A 17,082-nucleotide genomic window follows, 5' to 3' on the forward strand; every position below is an offset into this window, starting at 1 on the left:
GCTGTCTTATGAGCACAGTAGTTTTGGACTGGGACTATTTTTGCTTCGCTAGCTTAGCAACTGGCTAGCTGGAATTGTGAGTTTGGTAAGACTACTCAATTGTTAGAGAAGGAATAAAGAAAGTTTTAAAATAATTAGATGCACACCAATAGAAACCCAGCACTTAGCTTTGAACAGCGGGTGTGAGCAGCAGGGACGGGGTAATTATAATTATTCCTTGCTAATTAATATTTACAATAGTTACCTCTATTCTCAACAATAAAATTGCTTTAAACACAACAATACATTAATTACAACGAAGGCCGGGGGGTACAATGTTTATGTATATTTGATGAATATGCATGAGTGTGTGCATAAATATGTGCATGTACAGTAGTATGTTTGTAAATTGAATGGGTGTGTGAAAGTATGCATCCTTTGTGTGTATTTATGTTATGTACTCCTGTATGTATGTGCAAATGTATGTACTACCAGTATGTGCCAAAGTAAAGCCACAACCACTCTGAGAGCCCAACCTAAAACACCCCAGAACAGGGCCACCATGGCGCCAGCAGTCCAGCGGCAGGCCATAGACAGACGCGCCCGCAGACGACAAGGTACGGGATAAGCAGGAGACAAACAGCCCCAAGCCAGTGAGAGACCACACCCCACGCGGCAATAAAAGATGGGACTCCCCTTTAACTGTGGGCACCTGTGCTATAATCATGCTGTTTAATCAGCATCTTGACATGCTACACCCGTGAGGTGGGTTGAATTATCTTGGCAAAGAAGAAGTGCTCACTAACACAGATTTAGACAGATTTTCTTCTTGTTCATCCTCTGCTCAATAGACCTAACCTCGATCCTGACCTCATGGTAAACTACCGGCCGACGAACCACCTTCCCTTTATCTCGGAAATTCTCGAGAGAATTGTTGCAACAGCAGCTAAATGAACGCTTAGCATCTAACAATCTCTGCAAACCCTTTCAGTCCGGTTTCAGGGCAAATCCCTCTACGGGGACAGCCCTAGCAAAAATGACTAATGGTCTTTCGCTAACTATGGATGTTGATGCATCATTCCTGGTGCTGCTACTTGATCTCTCGCTGCTTTCGATACCGTCGATCATAGCATTCCATTAGAATGTATCAAAACACGTATTGGTATAATATATATATATATATGTATGTATTTATAGCACATGGTAATTGGGCTTTGTTATATATTGTCATGACTAAAACTATGGTGCGGTTTGTTTTTCCCGTGGTGCAAACCGACTGGACCAGACATGGCGTGAAGGTAATCACATCTTTTCTTATTAACTCGAAAATTTTACAAAAACAAAGGGTATAAACAAAAGGCGCTCTCAGCGGAGGTACAAAACTTGGCTATGAAAACAAAAACTATTACTATAACGTAAACTATGGAGATAAAACAAAACTTGCAAACTATGGCATGAATAAAACAAAACTTACTTGGAACGAGAAAGAACCATGGATCATGGACTGCCTGGCAACTGCAGGCTTAAATGAGTGCTGTGGTGATTCACAGGTGCAGGAGTCCAAGTGAATCAGGTGCGTGACATGAAAGGTGAAAACTAAGGAGTTTTCATGGTGACAAAAACAAACAAGAATGCAGAATGAGTCCAAAACCAAACAGAACGTGACCACAAAACATGACACATATTGTATATATTATATAATAATAAACACTAAATTGGCCCGAGTGTGTGAATGTGAGTGTAAAGGTTGTCTGTCTATCTGTGTTGGCCTTGCGACGAGGTGGCGACTTGTCAAGGGTTTACCCCGCTTTCCGCCCCGAAATGTAGCTGAGATAGGCACCATCACCCTCGCCGACCCGAAAGGGACAAGCGGCAGGAAATGGATGGATGGATATCAGTAAATGTTATATACTGTATATATAGTATATAAATATTACATATGTTATATTTTATATTGCTACTATGGTACATTTTTGTCTATTTTATACCTTTTGTTTCCTTCCGCTCTTTTGTGCCCTTGTGTGCATTATCCTTTCCATCCTTTGAAACTGAGCTACTGTGTGGAACAATTTCCCTTGTGGATCATTAAAGTTTGTCTAAGTATAAGTCTAAGTAAGGTCTTTTTCATATCATTGTTCCATGTTTGACTAATTTCCCATGATTAAGCCTTTCTTATAATACACACTAGAACAGGGGTCACCAACGCGGTTCCAGCGGGCACCAGGTAGCCCGTAAGGACCAGATGAGTCGCCCGCTGGCCTGTTCTAAAAATAGCTCAAATAGCAGCACTTACCAGTGAGCTGCCTTTAATTTTAAAATTGTATATATTTACGAGCAAGCTGGTCTCGCTTTGCTCAACATTTTAAATTCTAAGAGAGGACAAAACTCAAATAGAACTTGAAAATCCAAGAAAATATTTTAAAGACTTGGTCTTCACTTGTTTAAATAAATTCATTTTAATTCATAAAATTATTTAGGATTTTTAAACTCATATACCTTTTTACCTTTTTTCAAAAAGATTCGAATTAGCTAGCTTTTCTCTTCATTTTATCCGGTAAATTTTTTAATTTTAAAGAGTCGAGATTAAAGATAAACTAAGTTTCAAAATTAAATTTTCTCCTCTTTTAAACAGTTCAAATAAGTGTATTGTATCATTTATTCTCTACAAAAAACCTTCCCTAATAGGAAAAAAAATGTACGACGGAATGACAGACAGAAATACCCCATTTTTTAATATATGTATATATATATATATATATTATATATATATATATATATATATATATATATATATATTTATTTATTAAAGCTAAATTGAGCAAATTGGCTATTTCTGGCATTTCATTTAAGTGTGTATCAAACTGGTATCCCTTCGCATTAATCAGTACCCCAAGAAGTAGCTCTTGGTTTCAAACAGGTTGGTGACCCCTGCACTAGAAGTTAGAATGCCCAAAAAAAAAAAAAAATGCATTTGTCATGTCTTTATAATGATTGTGAACGATTGGCAAAATTCCCCCAAAAAGTGCAGTTCCCCTTAAAACGGGAGATTGGCCAAGACGCCTATTGTGCACAGTCAGTGTAGTTGTACACATAAAACTACTACTTTCCTTATAAGACCATTTAAGCCAATCATATTCAACAGTTGAAAGCGAAAGCTAAAATAACACAAAGTAAGGTTAGTGTGAAATTGACTTATTGATATAGTCATGAATGGCAGATCCTGTTGTGATTTTACTTTTTGAGATGCTCTGCCATAACCTTTATAAAAGTGGTTTCGAGACAACATCAAATATGCGTTATCCTTTTTCTTCATATTTTAGTGAATGCAATTTTCTGTAATTTTAGTCAACCAAAATGATGAGGAATTGAGTCGACTAAAGCAAAATCAATATTAGATGACTAACATATGACTATAACTACAACACATATTCGTCAAAAGACCACAAGTAAAACTGAATTAAAAACTGCAGTCAAAATTACCGCTTTTCTCCGGCAGCTGAGTCAATCCCACGCAGCGACAAAGCTGCAGGCAATTGCAAATCAGCGCACCTGCTTCTAATGATAGGGAGCGGCATAAGCACCAGCTGACCCAAGGAACCTTTGCCAAAATGTCACTCATCTTTCCAGTAAGCATCACGTCTGGCATTCCCTCCCCCGTGCTTTGCTGGTCTTCTCTGTGCTCTTCCTCGTTCCCTCGTTGATGTCCCTTGTGTCTTCCGCAATGTCTACCTCGTCATGTTTCAAAAAAGATGGCGCAAGTGAAAACAAACTCTGATAAAGTTGAGGAATGCTCATCAAAACACTTATTTGGAACATCCCACAGGTGGGTGCCATGATTGGGTATAAAAGCGGCTTCCATGAAAATGCTCCGTCATTCACAAACAAGGATCACCAATTTGTGAACAAACGCGTGAGCAAATTTTTAAAGAATATTTCTCTATTGCAAAGATTTTAGGGATTTCACCATCTACGGTCTGTAATATAATCACAAGTTCAGAGAATCTGCATAAATCACTGCACATAGCGGCAAGGCTGAAAACTAACATTGAACGCCCGTGACCTTCGATCCTTCAGGCGGTACTGCATCAAAAAGTGACATCAGTGTGTAAAGGATATCACCACATGGGCTCGGGAACACTTCAGAAAAGCACTGTCAGTAACTACAGTTGGTCTCTACATTGGTAAGGTAAGTGCAAGTTAAAAACTCTACTATGCAAAGCGAAAAGCATTTATCAACAACACCCAGAAACGCAGCAGGTTTCGCTGCGCTCATCTAGGATGGACTGATGCAAAGTGGAAAAGTGTTTTGCGGTGTGAAGAGTCCACATTTCAAATTATATTTGGAAAAACTGTGGACGTGGTGTCCTCTGGAACAAAGGGGAAAAGAACCATCCGGATTGTTCTCGGCGCAAAAGTTCAAAAGCCAGCATCTGTGATGGTATGGGGGTGTATTAGTGCCAAGGCATGGGTAACTTACACATCTGTGAAGGCACCATTAATGCTGAAAGGTACATACAGGTTTTGGAGCAAACATTATGTTGCCATCCAAGAATGGGCGCCCCTGCTTATTTCCACAAGACAATGCCAAGCCACGTGTTACAACAGCGTGGCTTCATTGTAAAAGAGTGCGGGTAATAGACTGGCCTGTTTGTAGTCCAGATCTGTCTCCTATTGAACATGCGTGGCGCATTATGTAGCCTAAAATACCACAAAGGAGACACCGGACTGTTGAACAACTTAAGCTGTACATCAGCAAGAATGGGAAAATAATCCACCTGAAAAGCTTCAAAATTGGTCTCCTCAGTTCCCAAACGTTTACTGAGTGTTGTTAAAAGGAAAGGCCATGTAACACAGTGGTAAAAAGTTGGCACAAGGACATTTTTAACAATGTGTTGCACCATTAAATTCTAAATTCATGGTTATTTGCAAAAAAAAGTAGGTTTCTCAGTTTGAACATTAAATATCTTGTCTTTGCAGTCTATTCAATTGGATATAGTGAAAAGGATTTGAAAATCATTTTATTTTGTTTTTATTTACCATTTACACAACGTGTCAACTTCACTGGTTTTGTATACAAACCCCGTTTCCATATGAGTTGGAAATTGTGTTAGATGTAAATATAAACGGAATCCAATGATTTGCAAATCCTTTTCAACCCATATTCAGTTGAATGCACTACAAAAACAAGATATTTGATGTTCAAACTGATAAACTTTTTTTTTTTTGCAAATAATAATTAACTTAGAATTTCATGGCTCCAACACGTGCCAAAGTAGTTGGGAAAGGGCATGTTCACCACTGTGTTACATCACCTTTATTTTAACAACACTCAATAAACTTTTGGGAACTGAGGAAACTAATTGTTGAAGCTTTGAAAGTGGAATTCTTTCCCATTTTTGTTTTATGTAGAGCTTCAGTCGTTCAACAGTCCGAGGTCTCCGCTGTCGTATTTTACGCTTCATAATGCGCCACACATTTTTGATGGGAGACAGGTCTGGACTGCAGGCGGGCCAGGAAATTACTTGCACTCTTTTACTATGAAGCCACGCTGTTGTAACATGTGGCTTGGTATTGTCTTTATGAAATAAGCAGGGGCGTCCATGCTTGGATGGCAACATATGTTGCTCCAAAACGTGTATGTACAAACCCCGTTTCCATTTGAGTTGGGAAATTGTGTTAGATGTAAATATAAACGCAATACAATGATTTGCAAATCCTTTTCAACCTAAATTCAATTAAATGCACTATGAAGCCACGCTGTTGTAACACGTGCTGAATGTGGTTTGGCATTGTCTTGCTGAAATAAGCAGGGGCGTCCATGAAAAAGACGGCGCTTGGATGGCAGCATATGTTGTTCCAAAACCTGTATGTACCTTTCAGCATTAATGGTGCCTTCACAGATGTGTAAGTTACCCATGCCTTGGGCACTAATGCACCCCCATACCATCACAGATGCTGGCTTTTGAACTTTGCGTCGATAACAGTCTGGATACTTTGCTTCTCCTTTGGTCCGGATGACACAATGTCCAATATTTCCAAAAACAATATGAAATGTGGACTCGTCAAACCACAGAACACTTTTCCACTTTGCATCAGTCCATCTTAGATGATCTCGGGCCCTGAGAAGCCGGCGGCGTTCCTGGATGTTGTTGATAAATGGCTTTCGCTTTGCATAGTAGAGCTTTGATTTGTACTTACAGATGTAGTGACAAACTGTATTTAGTGACAATGGTTTTCTGAAGTGTTCTTGAGCCCACGTGGTGATATCCTTTAGAGATTGATGTCGTTTTTTGATACAGTGCCGTCTGAGGGATCGAAGGTCACGGTCATTCATTGTTGGTTTCCGGCCATGCCGCTTACGTGGAGTGATTTCTCCAGATTCTCTGAACCTTTTGATGATATTATGGAACGCAGATGTTGAAGTCCCTAAATTTTTTGCAATTGCACTTTGAGAAACGTTGTTCTTAAACTGTTTGACTATTTGCTCACGCAGTTGTGGACAAAGGGGTGTACCTCGCCCCATCCTTTCTTGTGAAGGACTGAGCATTTTTTGGGAAGCTGTTTTTATACCCAATCATGGCACCCAACTGTTCCCAATTAGCCTGCACACATGTGGGATGTTCCAAATAAGTGTTTGATGAGCATCCCTCAATTTTATCAGTTTTTATTGCCATTTTTCCCAACTTCTTTGTCACGTGTTACTGGCATCAAATTCTAAAGTTAATGATTATTTGGAAAAAAAAATAAAGTTTATGAGTTTGAACATCAAATATGTTGTCTTTGTAGCATATTCAACTGAATATGGGTTGAAAATGATTTGCAAATCTCTGTATTCCGTTTACATTTACATCTAACACAATTTCCCAACTCGTATGGAAAAGGGGGTTGGTTTAACCAAAAGTGTGTTTCTTCAAGAACGTAACAATGTATGTTTTCAAAGACAATACACCGTGAAACCTGTGACCGTGTACCTCACGTTGCCACACCTCGCAGTCCGTTTTGTCAATAAAAGAAAGGTTATTTATCCGGTTGGATGCACCCAGATCGTACGCGGAATATATTCTCCGCAATGCAAGGAGCGGTAGAGTGCGTGCATAATGCAAAAGGACAGTGTGTTTTCAGTCTGCCCGTGAGACTAATAAGATTCCAGCAGGATCCTTTCTCTCCTAATGACTCATGACTTGCTGCACTTGCCCTGCTGGTCCAGTCCTCCTCCCCCGGTTAATGCAAACAGCGCTCAAGCATCCTGACCCATAAGACATATTTGTGTTTAAAGGGAAGATATACCTCCAGAGAACACATTTTTACTCTCTAAAATACCACAACTTAAAGATGTGTGATGTTACATTTGTTACAGCCTATCTTGCCGATTCCATCCATCCATCCATCCATCTTCTTCCGCTTATCCGAGGTCGGGTCACGGGGGCGACAACCTAAGCAGGGAAACCCAGACTTCCCTTTCCCCAGCCACTTCGTCTAGCTCTTCCCGGGGGATCCCGAGGTGTTCCCAGGCCAGCCGGGAGACATAGTCTTCCCAACGTGTCCTGGTTCTTCCCCGTGGCCTCCTACCGGTTGGACGTGCCCTAAACACCTCCCTAGGGAGGCGTTCGGGTGGCATCCTGACCAGATGCCCGAACCACCTCATCTGGCTCCTCTCGATGTGAAGGAGCAGCGGCTTTACTTTGAGTTCCTCCCGGATGACAGAGCTTCTCACCCTATCTCTAAGGGAGAGCCCCGCCACACGGCGGAGGAAACTCATTTCGGCCGCTTGTACCCGTGATCTTATCCTTTCGGTCATGACCCAAAGCTCATGACCATAGGTGAGGATGGGAACGTAGATCGGCCGGTAAATTGAGAGCTTTGCCTTCCGGCTCAGCTCCTTCTACACCACAACGGATCGGTACAACGTCCGCATTACTGAAGACGCCGCACCGATCCGCCTGTCGATCTCACGATCCACTCTTCCCTCACTCGTGAACAAGACTCCTAGGTACTTAAACTCCTCCACTTGGGGCAGGGTCTCCTCCCCAACACGGAGATGGCATTCCACCCTTTTCCGGTTGTATTGTACCATATGTCCCGGCAAGAAATCTGCGTTCAAAGGATTCCGGCTTATTAGTGATTCCCAGAGCCCAAAAAAAGTATGCGGGCTGTAGAGCGTTTTCATTTCGGGCTCCAGTACTCTGGAATCCCCTCCCGGAAACAGTTCGAGATGCCACCACAGTAGAAGCATTTAAGTCTCATCTTAAAACTCATTTGTATACTCCAGCCTTTAAATAGACTCCCTTTTTAGACCAGTTGATCTTCCGCTTCTTTTCTTTTTCTCCAATGTCCCACCCTCCCTTGTGGAGGGGGTGCGGTCCGATGGCCTTGGATGAAGTACTGGCTGTCCAGAGTCGGGACCCAGGTTGGACCGCTCGTCCAGAGTCGGGACCCAGGATGGACCGCATGCCTGTGTATCGGTTTGGGACATCTCTGCGCTGCTGATCCGCCTCCGCTTGGGATGGTTTCCTGCTGGCTCCGCTGTGGACGGAACTCTCGCGGCTGTGTTGGATCCACTATGGATTGAACTTTCACAGCATCATGTTAGACCCGCCCGACATCCATTGTTGTCGTCCTCTCCAAGGTTCTCATAGTCATCATTGTCACCGACATCCCACTGGGTGTGAGTTTTCCTTGCCCTTATGTGGGCCTACCGAGGATGTCGTAGTGGTTTGTGTTGTGGTTTGTGCAGCCCTTTGAGACACCAGTGATTTAGGGCTATATAAGTAAACATTGATTGATTGATTAATTGATTGATCGTCAATGTAACGTATTGTGACTAATACAACTGGCGCTTCCGTGGCAATTGTTTAAAGGGGAACATTACCACCAGACCTATGTAAGCGTCAATATATACCTTGATGTTGCAGAAAAAAGACCATGTTTTTTTTAACCAACTTTCGAACTCTAAAAGGGTGAATTTGGCGATTTAAACGCCTTTCACCCGTGACGTTACAATGGGAAGCAATCCGCCATTTTCTTAAACACATTACACACACCAAGTCAAATCAGCTCTGTTATTTTCCGATTTTTCAACTGTTTTCCGGTACCTTGGAGACATTATGCCTCATCGGCGTGTTGTCGGAGGGTGTAACAACACGATCAGGGTCGGATTCAAGTTGTCTTACGTGGAGTGTGCATCGATTAGCATGGCATGGTAATCGATGCTAACATGCTATTTAGGCTAGCTGTGTACATATTGCATCATTATGCCTCATTTGTAGCTATATATGCATCCAGCCTTTACCTCCACCCATATTTAATGCCAAACAAACACATACCAATTGACGGATTCAAGTACACCAGTGGTCAAAAGATGCAAAAGTCCCTCGTTTGTTCCGCACATTTTACCGACGACAGCTATGCTACTCCCTCCACCCACATTTAATGCCAAACAAACACATACCAATCGACGGATTGAAGTACACCAGTAGTCAAAAGATGCAAAAGTCCCTCATTTGTTCCGCACATTTTACCGACGACAGCTATGCTTCGACAGAGATGTGTGGATATCCTGCGACACTCAAAGCAGATGCATTTCCAACGATAAAGTCAACGAAATCACAAAGGTGAGTTTTGTTGATGTTATTTACTTATGTGCTAATCAGACATATTTGGTCACGGCATGACTGCCAGCTAATCAATGCTAACATGCTATTTAGGCTCGCTTTATGTACATTTGTAGCTATATTTGCATCCAGCCTTTCCCTCCACCCACATTTAATGCCAAACAAACACATACCAATCGACGGATTCAAGTACACCAGTGGTCAAAAGATGCAAAAGTCCCTCGTTTGTTCCGCACATTTTACCGACGATAGCTATGCTACTCCCTCCACCCACATTTAATGCCAAACAAACACATACCAATCGACGGATTCAAGTACACCAGTGGTCAAAAGATGCAAAAGTCCCTCGTTCGTTCCGCACATTTTACCGACGACAGCTATGCTAGGACAGAGATGTGTGGATATCCTGCGACACTCAAAGCAGATGCAATTCCAACGATAGTCAACGAAATCACAAATGTGAGTTTTGTTGAGGTTATTGACTTATGTGCTAATCAGACATATTTGGTCACGACATGACTGCCAGCTAATTGATGCTAACATGCTATTTAGGCTCGCTGTATGTACATTTGTAGCTATATTTGCATCCAGCCTTTCCCTCCACCCACATTTAATGCCAAACAAACACTTACCAATCGACGGATTTAAGTTGCTCCAGTGGTCAAAAGATGCAATCGTTGGTTAGAAGGCGATCGCCGAATAGCTTCAATAGCTATTCTCTCAATAGCTTCAGTTTCTTCCTCAATTTCGTTATCGCTATCTGCCTCCACACTCCAACCATCCGTTTCAATAAATGCGTAATCTGTTGAATCCCATAAACTGCTGAAATCCGAGTCTGAATCCGAGCTAATGTTGCTATATCTTCCTGTTCTATCCGCCATGTTTGTTTGTATTGGCGTCACTATGTGACGTCACAAGAAAATGGACGGGTGGATTTACAGATAGCGAAAATGAGGCACTTTGAAGCCTTTTTTCAGGATATTCCATGATAGGTAAAATTTTGAAACAAACTTAGAAAAATAAAATAAGCCACTGGGAACTGATTTTTATTGGTTTTAACCCTTCCGAAATTGTGATAATGTTTCCCTTTAAAGCTAAAATTTGCAATATTGTGCTAACTTGTTTTCAACTTAATAATCGAGTAAATATAGTTACAACAGTTCAATTGTAATATTTGACGCCTTATTGAAGTGTTACAGTTGTGAAATGGATTTCAAATTAGACTTAAATGGCAAAGAAATAGACTGGTGGGAATGAGCTAGCTTAACTGACACGACGGCTAGCCTTGCGCGGGGATTTTAACGGTATTCTTCTACTTTTTTATGTAAATTATTTCAGGAAAAATAGCAAGAACAGTCGGATTGTAATATTTGACATCTTATTAAAGCATTTCAAATGAGAATTAATACAATTTTGGAAACTAGCTAACTTAACTGATACACGGCCATTTTGAGGAGGACAGATTCGTCACGTCTGACTTTCCGTAGAAATTTTAAGGCCATTGTTTCTAATGTTTTGCTAGCTCGTTTTCTTTGAATTATTTGACGCCTTATTGAAGTATTACAGTTGTGAAATGGATTTAAAATTCATTAATTTAATTGCAAAAAATAGGCTAGTGGAAATGAGGTAGTTTAACTGACACAACAGCTAGCCTTGCGCAAGGATTTTAAAGTGAATAGCGCTAGTCTTCTATCTTTTTTATGTGAATTATTTCAAGAACTATAACCAGAACAGTCGAATTGTAATATTTGACATCTTATTAAATTAATGGGGAAATTGTCGCTTTCTCGGTCCGAATTGCTCTAGCTACTGGTGGCCATGACTGTAAACAATGTTCAGATGTGTGGAGCTCCCCAACCCATGACGTCACGTGCACATCGTCTGCGACTTCCGGTACAGGCAACGCTTTTTTATCAGCACCAAAAGTTGCGAACTTTATCGTGGATGTTCTCCACTAAATCCTTTCAGCAAAAATATGGCAATATCGCAAAATGATCAAGTATGACACATAGAATGGACCTGCTATCCCCGTTTTAATAACAAAATCTCATTTCAGTAGGCCTTTAAAACATTTAAAATTAGCATTAATACGATTCTGGAAAAGTGTGAACTTGACTGACACACGGCCATTTTGATGAGGACAGATTCGTCTTGTCCGACTTTCCGTAGCAATTTTAAGTCCATTGTTTCTAATCTTACGCTAGCTTGTTTTCTTTGAATTTTTTAAATTAATATAGTGAGAGGAGGTAATCATTACCACCTCATTAAAGCTTCACAATTGTTCAATGGGCTTAAAAATAATCTTGTGGAAATGAGAGAGCTTAACGAACAGAGGCCTTCCATAGCAATTTTAAAGCTAATAGAGATATTTATGGAAGTATTATTGTTGCAAAACAGAACAGTGTGTTTGCTAATGATTCCACTACTTTGATTCACATTATCGTAAATATGGCATTTTAGCAAGATTAATCGTTCGACGAGTGAAATTCCATCCATCCATCCGTTTTTCTACTACTTGTCCCTTATCCTAGGAATATGATAATTGCACATCGTGCAACAGGCTTATTTATGAGAGAAAGAAAAATACAATATATATATATATATATATACATACATATATATATATTTATATATCAAATTGATGATATATATATATGTCTATATATATATATACATATATATATGTGTATATATATATATACATGTATATATATATATATATATATATATATATTTTAGATTGAAATAATATATATATATATATATATATATATATATATATCAAATTAAAGTAATAAAATAAAGGTTTTCTTATCTTTTGCAAATTTCACAGTTTTTATTTAATACAGTAGTTTAAATACAGGAATCCAATGAAAGAAGGGTTGGTGTCACAAAAAAAATCAAAATGCACAAGCAACAAATATATAAATACAATAAGGCGCTTCCAAAACCGTTATATATTTAATATATATATATACATACATATAAAAACATATTTATATACACACATATATATATAAATAAATATATATATATATATAAATATATATATATATATACATATATATATATATATATATATATATATATATATATATATATATATATATATATATATATATATATATATATATATATATATATATATATGTAGGTGTGGGAAAAAAAATCACAAGACTACTTCATCTCTACAGATCTGTTTCATGAGGGGTTCCCTCAATCATCAGGAGATGTTAATGGAAGCATTCACATACAATGGTTTATATAGGGCACAGAGTGGGTGGATACAGGCAGGCGTAGGGTGTGGTGATTGGCTCATGTGTTACCTAGGAGGTGTTTCCGTTTGTGGCGGCATGTTGAAATGATTTCACTGCGCTTGTTGAGGGATGATAAATCTGGATGATATATAATAAACAGTTTCTCTTTTAAGCATAGGTTGCATCTTTTATTACCACTGTTGTAAGGTGAGCTGCATGCAAGAATTTGCCATGTTATTGAATATTCAACATTATTGTCTTTGAGGTTCCAAATGTGTTTGCTGAGTTCTGTAAAATTCTGCAAAGTCTGGTTTCTAAAGGAGGCGTTGTGATTATTCCATCTTGTTTTGAACGCTCCTTCGGTTAATCCTACGTACGTGTCGGATGTGTTAATGTCCTTGCGTGTTACCTTTGCTTGGTAAACGACTGATGTCTGTAAGCACCTTCCGTTGAGAGGGCAATCAGGTTTCTTGCGACAGTTACATTCATTATTGGTTTCAGAGTCGTTTAGTCTGGGGGTAGGCAGTCCTTTTGCAATTGCTTTGTTGTGGTTTGAAATGATTTGTTGCATGTTATTCATACAGCTGTAGCTCAATTTAATGTTGTTCTTGTTGAATATTTTTCTTAGGGTGTTGCCTTTGGGGAAGTGTTTGTCGATCAGAGTGAGGAACTTGCGGCCGATGTTGGTTGAGACGTCTTTGCTGAATGGTGGATTGTACCAGATGATGTTGTTTCGTTTTCTGCTCTTTTTTGGTTGGTTTCCTGGAGTGGGTTCATAGGTGAGGGTGAAGTTGTATCCGCTTTCATCAAGTGCTTTCTGGTACGGGGGGTTGCTTGGTCGAATTCAGCTTTGCTGGATGACAGCATCGATAGCCTTTTATTAATTCCGGTAGGTATTCTTTTCGTGGTGGTGGGTGGGTGGTTGCTGTCATGGTGCACGTATTGGAGTGTTGTGTTGGGTTTCGTGAATGGTTGGTAGCTGTTATTTCTCAGGTTGAAAGTGACGTCGAGGAAGTTGACGGTTTGCTTGTTGGCTTCAATCGTGATCCGTAGGCCGTTTTCTTTGAAGATTTGGCATATGCGCTTCTTGGTGTTCTCGCTGCTCCTTGGCGAGGCGCGGCACACTGCCAGTCCGTCATCACGGTAAATACCAAGGTTCAGGTTGAGGCTAGCAAGCTGGGAGAGGAGGAAATATATGTATATATATATATATATATATATATATATATATATATATATATATATATATATATAAATAATCTATTTTTGGGGGGATTTTTATTTACATTTTTTAATCAATCCAACAAACCACTACACAGAAATACCATAACAATGCAATCCAATTCCAAAACCAAACCTGACCCAGCAACACTCAGAACTGCAATAAACAGAGCAATTGAGAGGAGACACAAACACCACACAGAACAAACCAAAAGTAGTGAAAAAAAAATGTCAACAACAGTATCAATATTAGTTATATTTTCAGCATAGCAGTGATTAAAAATCCCTCATTGACATTATCATTACACATTTATAAAAAAATAAAAAAAATAAGAACAATAGTGTAACAGTGGCTTACACTTGCATCGCATCTCATAAGCTTGACAACACACTGTGTCCAATGTTTTCACAAAGATAAAATAAGTCATATTTTTGGTTTGTTTAATAGTTAAAACAAATGTACATTATTGCAATCAGTTGATAAAACATTGTCCTTTACAATTATAAAAGTTTTTTTTTTTTTTACTTTAATCTACTACTCTGCTTGCATGTCAGCAGACTGGGGTAGATCCTGCTGAAATCCTATGTATTGAATGAATACAGAATCCTTTTAAATCGGGGGAAAAAAAAGTTATTTTATTTGAGAATCGTGTTGAATTGAAAAACAAATCGATTTTGAATCGAATGACCCCAAGAATCGATATTGAATTGAATCGTGGGACACCCAAAGATTTGCATATATATGAATATATATATATATATATATATATATATATATATATATATATATATATGTGTGTGTGTGTGTGTATCCATATATCTATATCTATCTATCTATCTATCTATATATATATATATATATATACACATATATATATTTGGACACAGGAGTTCTATCTATATATATATATATATATATATATATATATATATATATATATATATATATATATATATATATATATATATATATATATATATATATATATATATATATATACACATATATATATTTGGACACAGGAGTTCAAGTACCTAGGAGTCTTGTTCACGAGTGGGGGAAGAGTGGATCGTGAGATCGACAGGCGGCTCGGTGCGGCGTCTTCAGGAATGCGGACGTTGTGGTGAAGAAGGAGCTGAGCCGGAAGGCAAAGCTCTCAATTTACCGGTCAATCTACGTTCCCATCCTCACCTATGGTCATGAGCTTTGGGTCATGACCGAAAAGACAAGATTACCGGTACAAGCGGCCGAAATGAGTTTCCTCCGCCGTGTGGCGGGGCTCTCCTTTAGAGATAGGGTGAGAAGCTCTGTCATCCGGGAGGAACTCAAAGTAAAGCCGCTGCTCCTTCACATCGAGAGGAGCCAGATGAGGTGGTTCGGACTTCTGGTCAGGATGCCACTTGAACGCCTCCTTAGGGAGGTGTTTAGGGCACGTACAACCGGTAGGAGGCCACGGGGAAGACCCAGGACACGTTTTTGGCTGGCCTGGGAACACCTCGGGATCCCCTGGGAAGAGCTAGACGAAGTGGCTGGGGAGAGGGAAGTCTGGGCTTCCCTGCTTAGGCTGCTGCCCCCGCGACCTGACTTCGGATAAGCGGAAGGAGATGGATGGATGGACACACCTCATTTCAATGTGTTTTCACTATTTAATATATATATATATATATATATATATATATATATATATATATATATATATATATATATATATATATATATATATATATATATACATACATATATATATCATAATATAACTATATTTAAAAACATTTTTTACAATTCGAAACTTTCCCACACGTTTCCTCACTTCTGGGTTCCCCACTAATCACAGTTCACACTAAGATGCATTCAAGAAACCCGGAATTTCGACGGATTTTGGAAAGGACGCGACAGGATCGTTGCATTCCTGCGTCTAAGTTGTGTCGAATACATATACTGTTAGTTCGGAAAATGTCATTATCCATCTTATATATATAGCCATTTAAATTTAGCGCATTCTTTAACGAAAAGAGGTAAGCTTAACATGCAGCCATTCACTGACTGACGTGTCCGACGCTGCACACACACACACACTCGCGCGCGCACACGCACACGCACGCACGTCCCCCAGCCCACTTCTTATTTTGCACACTTGAGTCCACAGTCTCGGCTGCAGCAGACGCAAGGAGGAGGGAAATAAGGTGCGCAAATTCAAGGAACTTTCAGCGACGACCGGCGCTACTTTTGCGGCATGCCGCTAAAACACACCAACCAAGAAACCGTTTAATTTTTTTTTTTTTGGTCCCCCCCCCTTCTCCTCCGTCCCTCCCACCACGACCCCTACTCCCACGCCTCCACTAACCCCGTTTGCATGTCAAGAACCCCCCCCGAACAATATTTTTTTTTGCAACCATGTGGACGTCTCACGATACCGCTGGATTTATCGTCTTGTTCGGCTTTTGTGCGCATTTTGGATTCTCCTTTGAAGGTAAGAAAAAAAAAAGTGCGCAGTGTTTTGCGCCTTTTTGTGCCAAGCGGAAGACATATTTTTAAATATTTTTTAATGTTACAATTCCTATTAAATGCCATTATAATGGAAGATGATGCGTTTGTGTCAATTCTGAAAAAAAAGAAAAAAGAAAATGCAACTGGTGATTACTTGAACGCACCACGGAGTGCTCAACCTTTATCCTTCCTGCCGAAACAACAACAAAAAAAAGCATTTTTCGTGTCTTTGTCCGAGGTCCTGAAAGGCATCCTTGGACTTTTTTTTTTTTTTTTAAATACTCTTATTTCCAACACAGGCTGTTTCATGTATCATCTAATCAAAGTGGCGTTCATGAAACCGTGTAAATATCATCACTTCATTCATGACGTCAACAAACTACTCCATAAAATGCTTTATTTTTTATTCCACCCCCCCCTCCACTTCTTCACTTAATTGTCATCTCCTTCCCCCCCCCCCTCTCCTCGCAGGTCGCTTCACCGACCTGCCCTCCAACATGACGGCCAAAGAGGGACAGAACATAGA

The 17,082-nt window shown here is 39.6% G+C and overlaps 1 protein-coding gene across 1 annotated transcript in view; it reads left to right on the plus strand.

Annotated features, from left to right (window-relative positions):
* Positions 1 to 16,133: 16,133 nt before the first annotated feature.
* vstm2a (V-set and transmembrane domain containing 2A) overlaps positions 16,134 to 17,082 on the plus strand; it is a 221,794-nt gene continuing 220,845 nt past the window's right edge. Inside the window, exons 1-2 of the mRNA XM_061922469.1 lie at positions 16,134 to 16,539; positions 17,028 to 17,082. The exon at positions 17,028 to 17,082 is cut by the window's right edge and continues 112 nt beyond it. Of these exons, the coding sequence (XP_061778453.1) occupies positions 16,464 to 16,539; positions 17,028 to 17,082 (131 nt within the window). The 5' untranslated portion in view covers positions 16,134 to 16,463. The remainder of the gene's footprint in view (positions 16,540 to 17,027) is intronic.

The sequence above is a fragment of the Nerophis ophidion genome, linkage group LG15, assembly GCF_033978795.1.
Source record: "Nerophis ophidion isolate RoL-2023_Sa linkage group LG15, RoL_Noph_v1.0, whole genome shotgun sequence".
Lineage (NCBI taxonomy): Eukaryota > Metazoa > Chordata > Actinopteri > Syngnathiformes > Syngnathidae > Nerophis > Nerophis ophidion.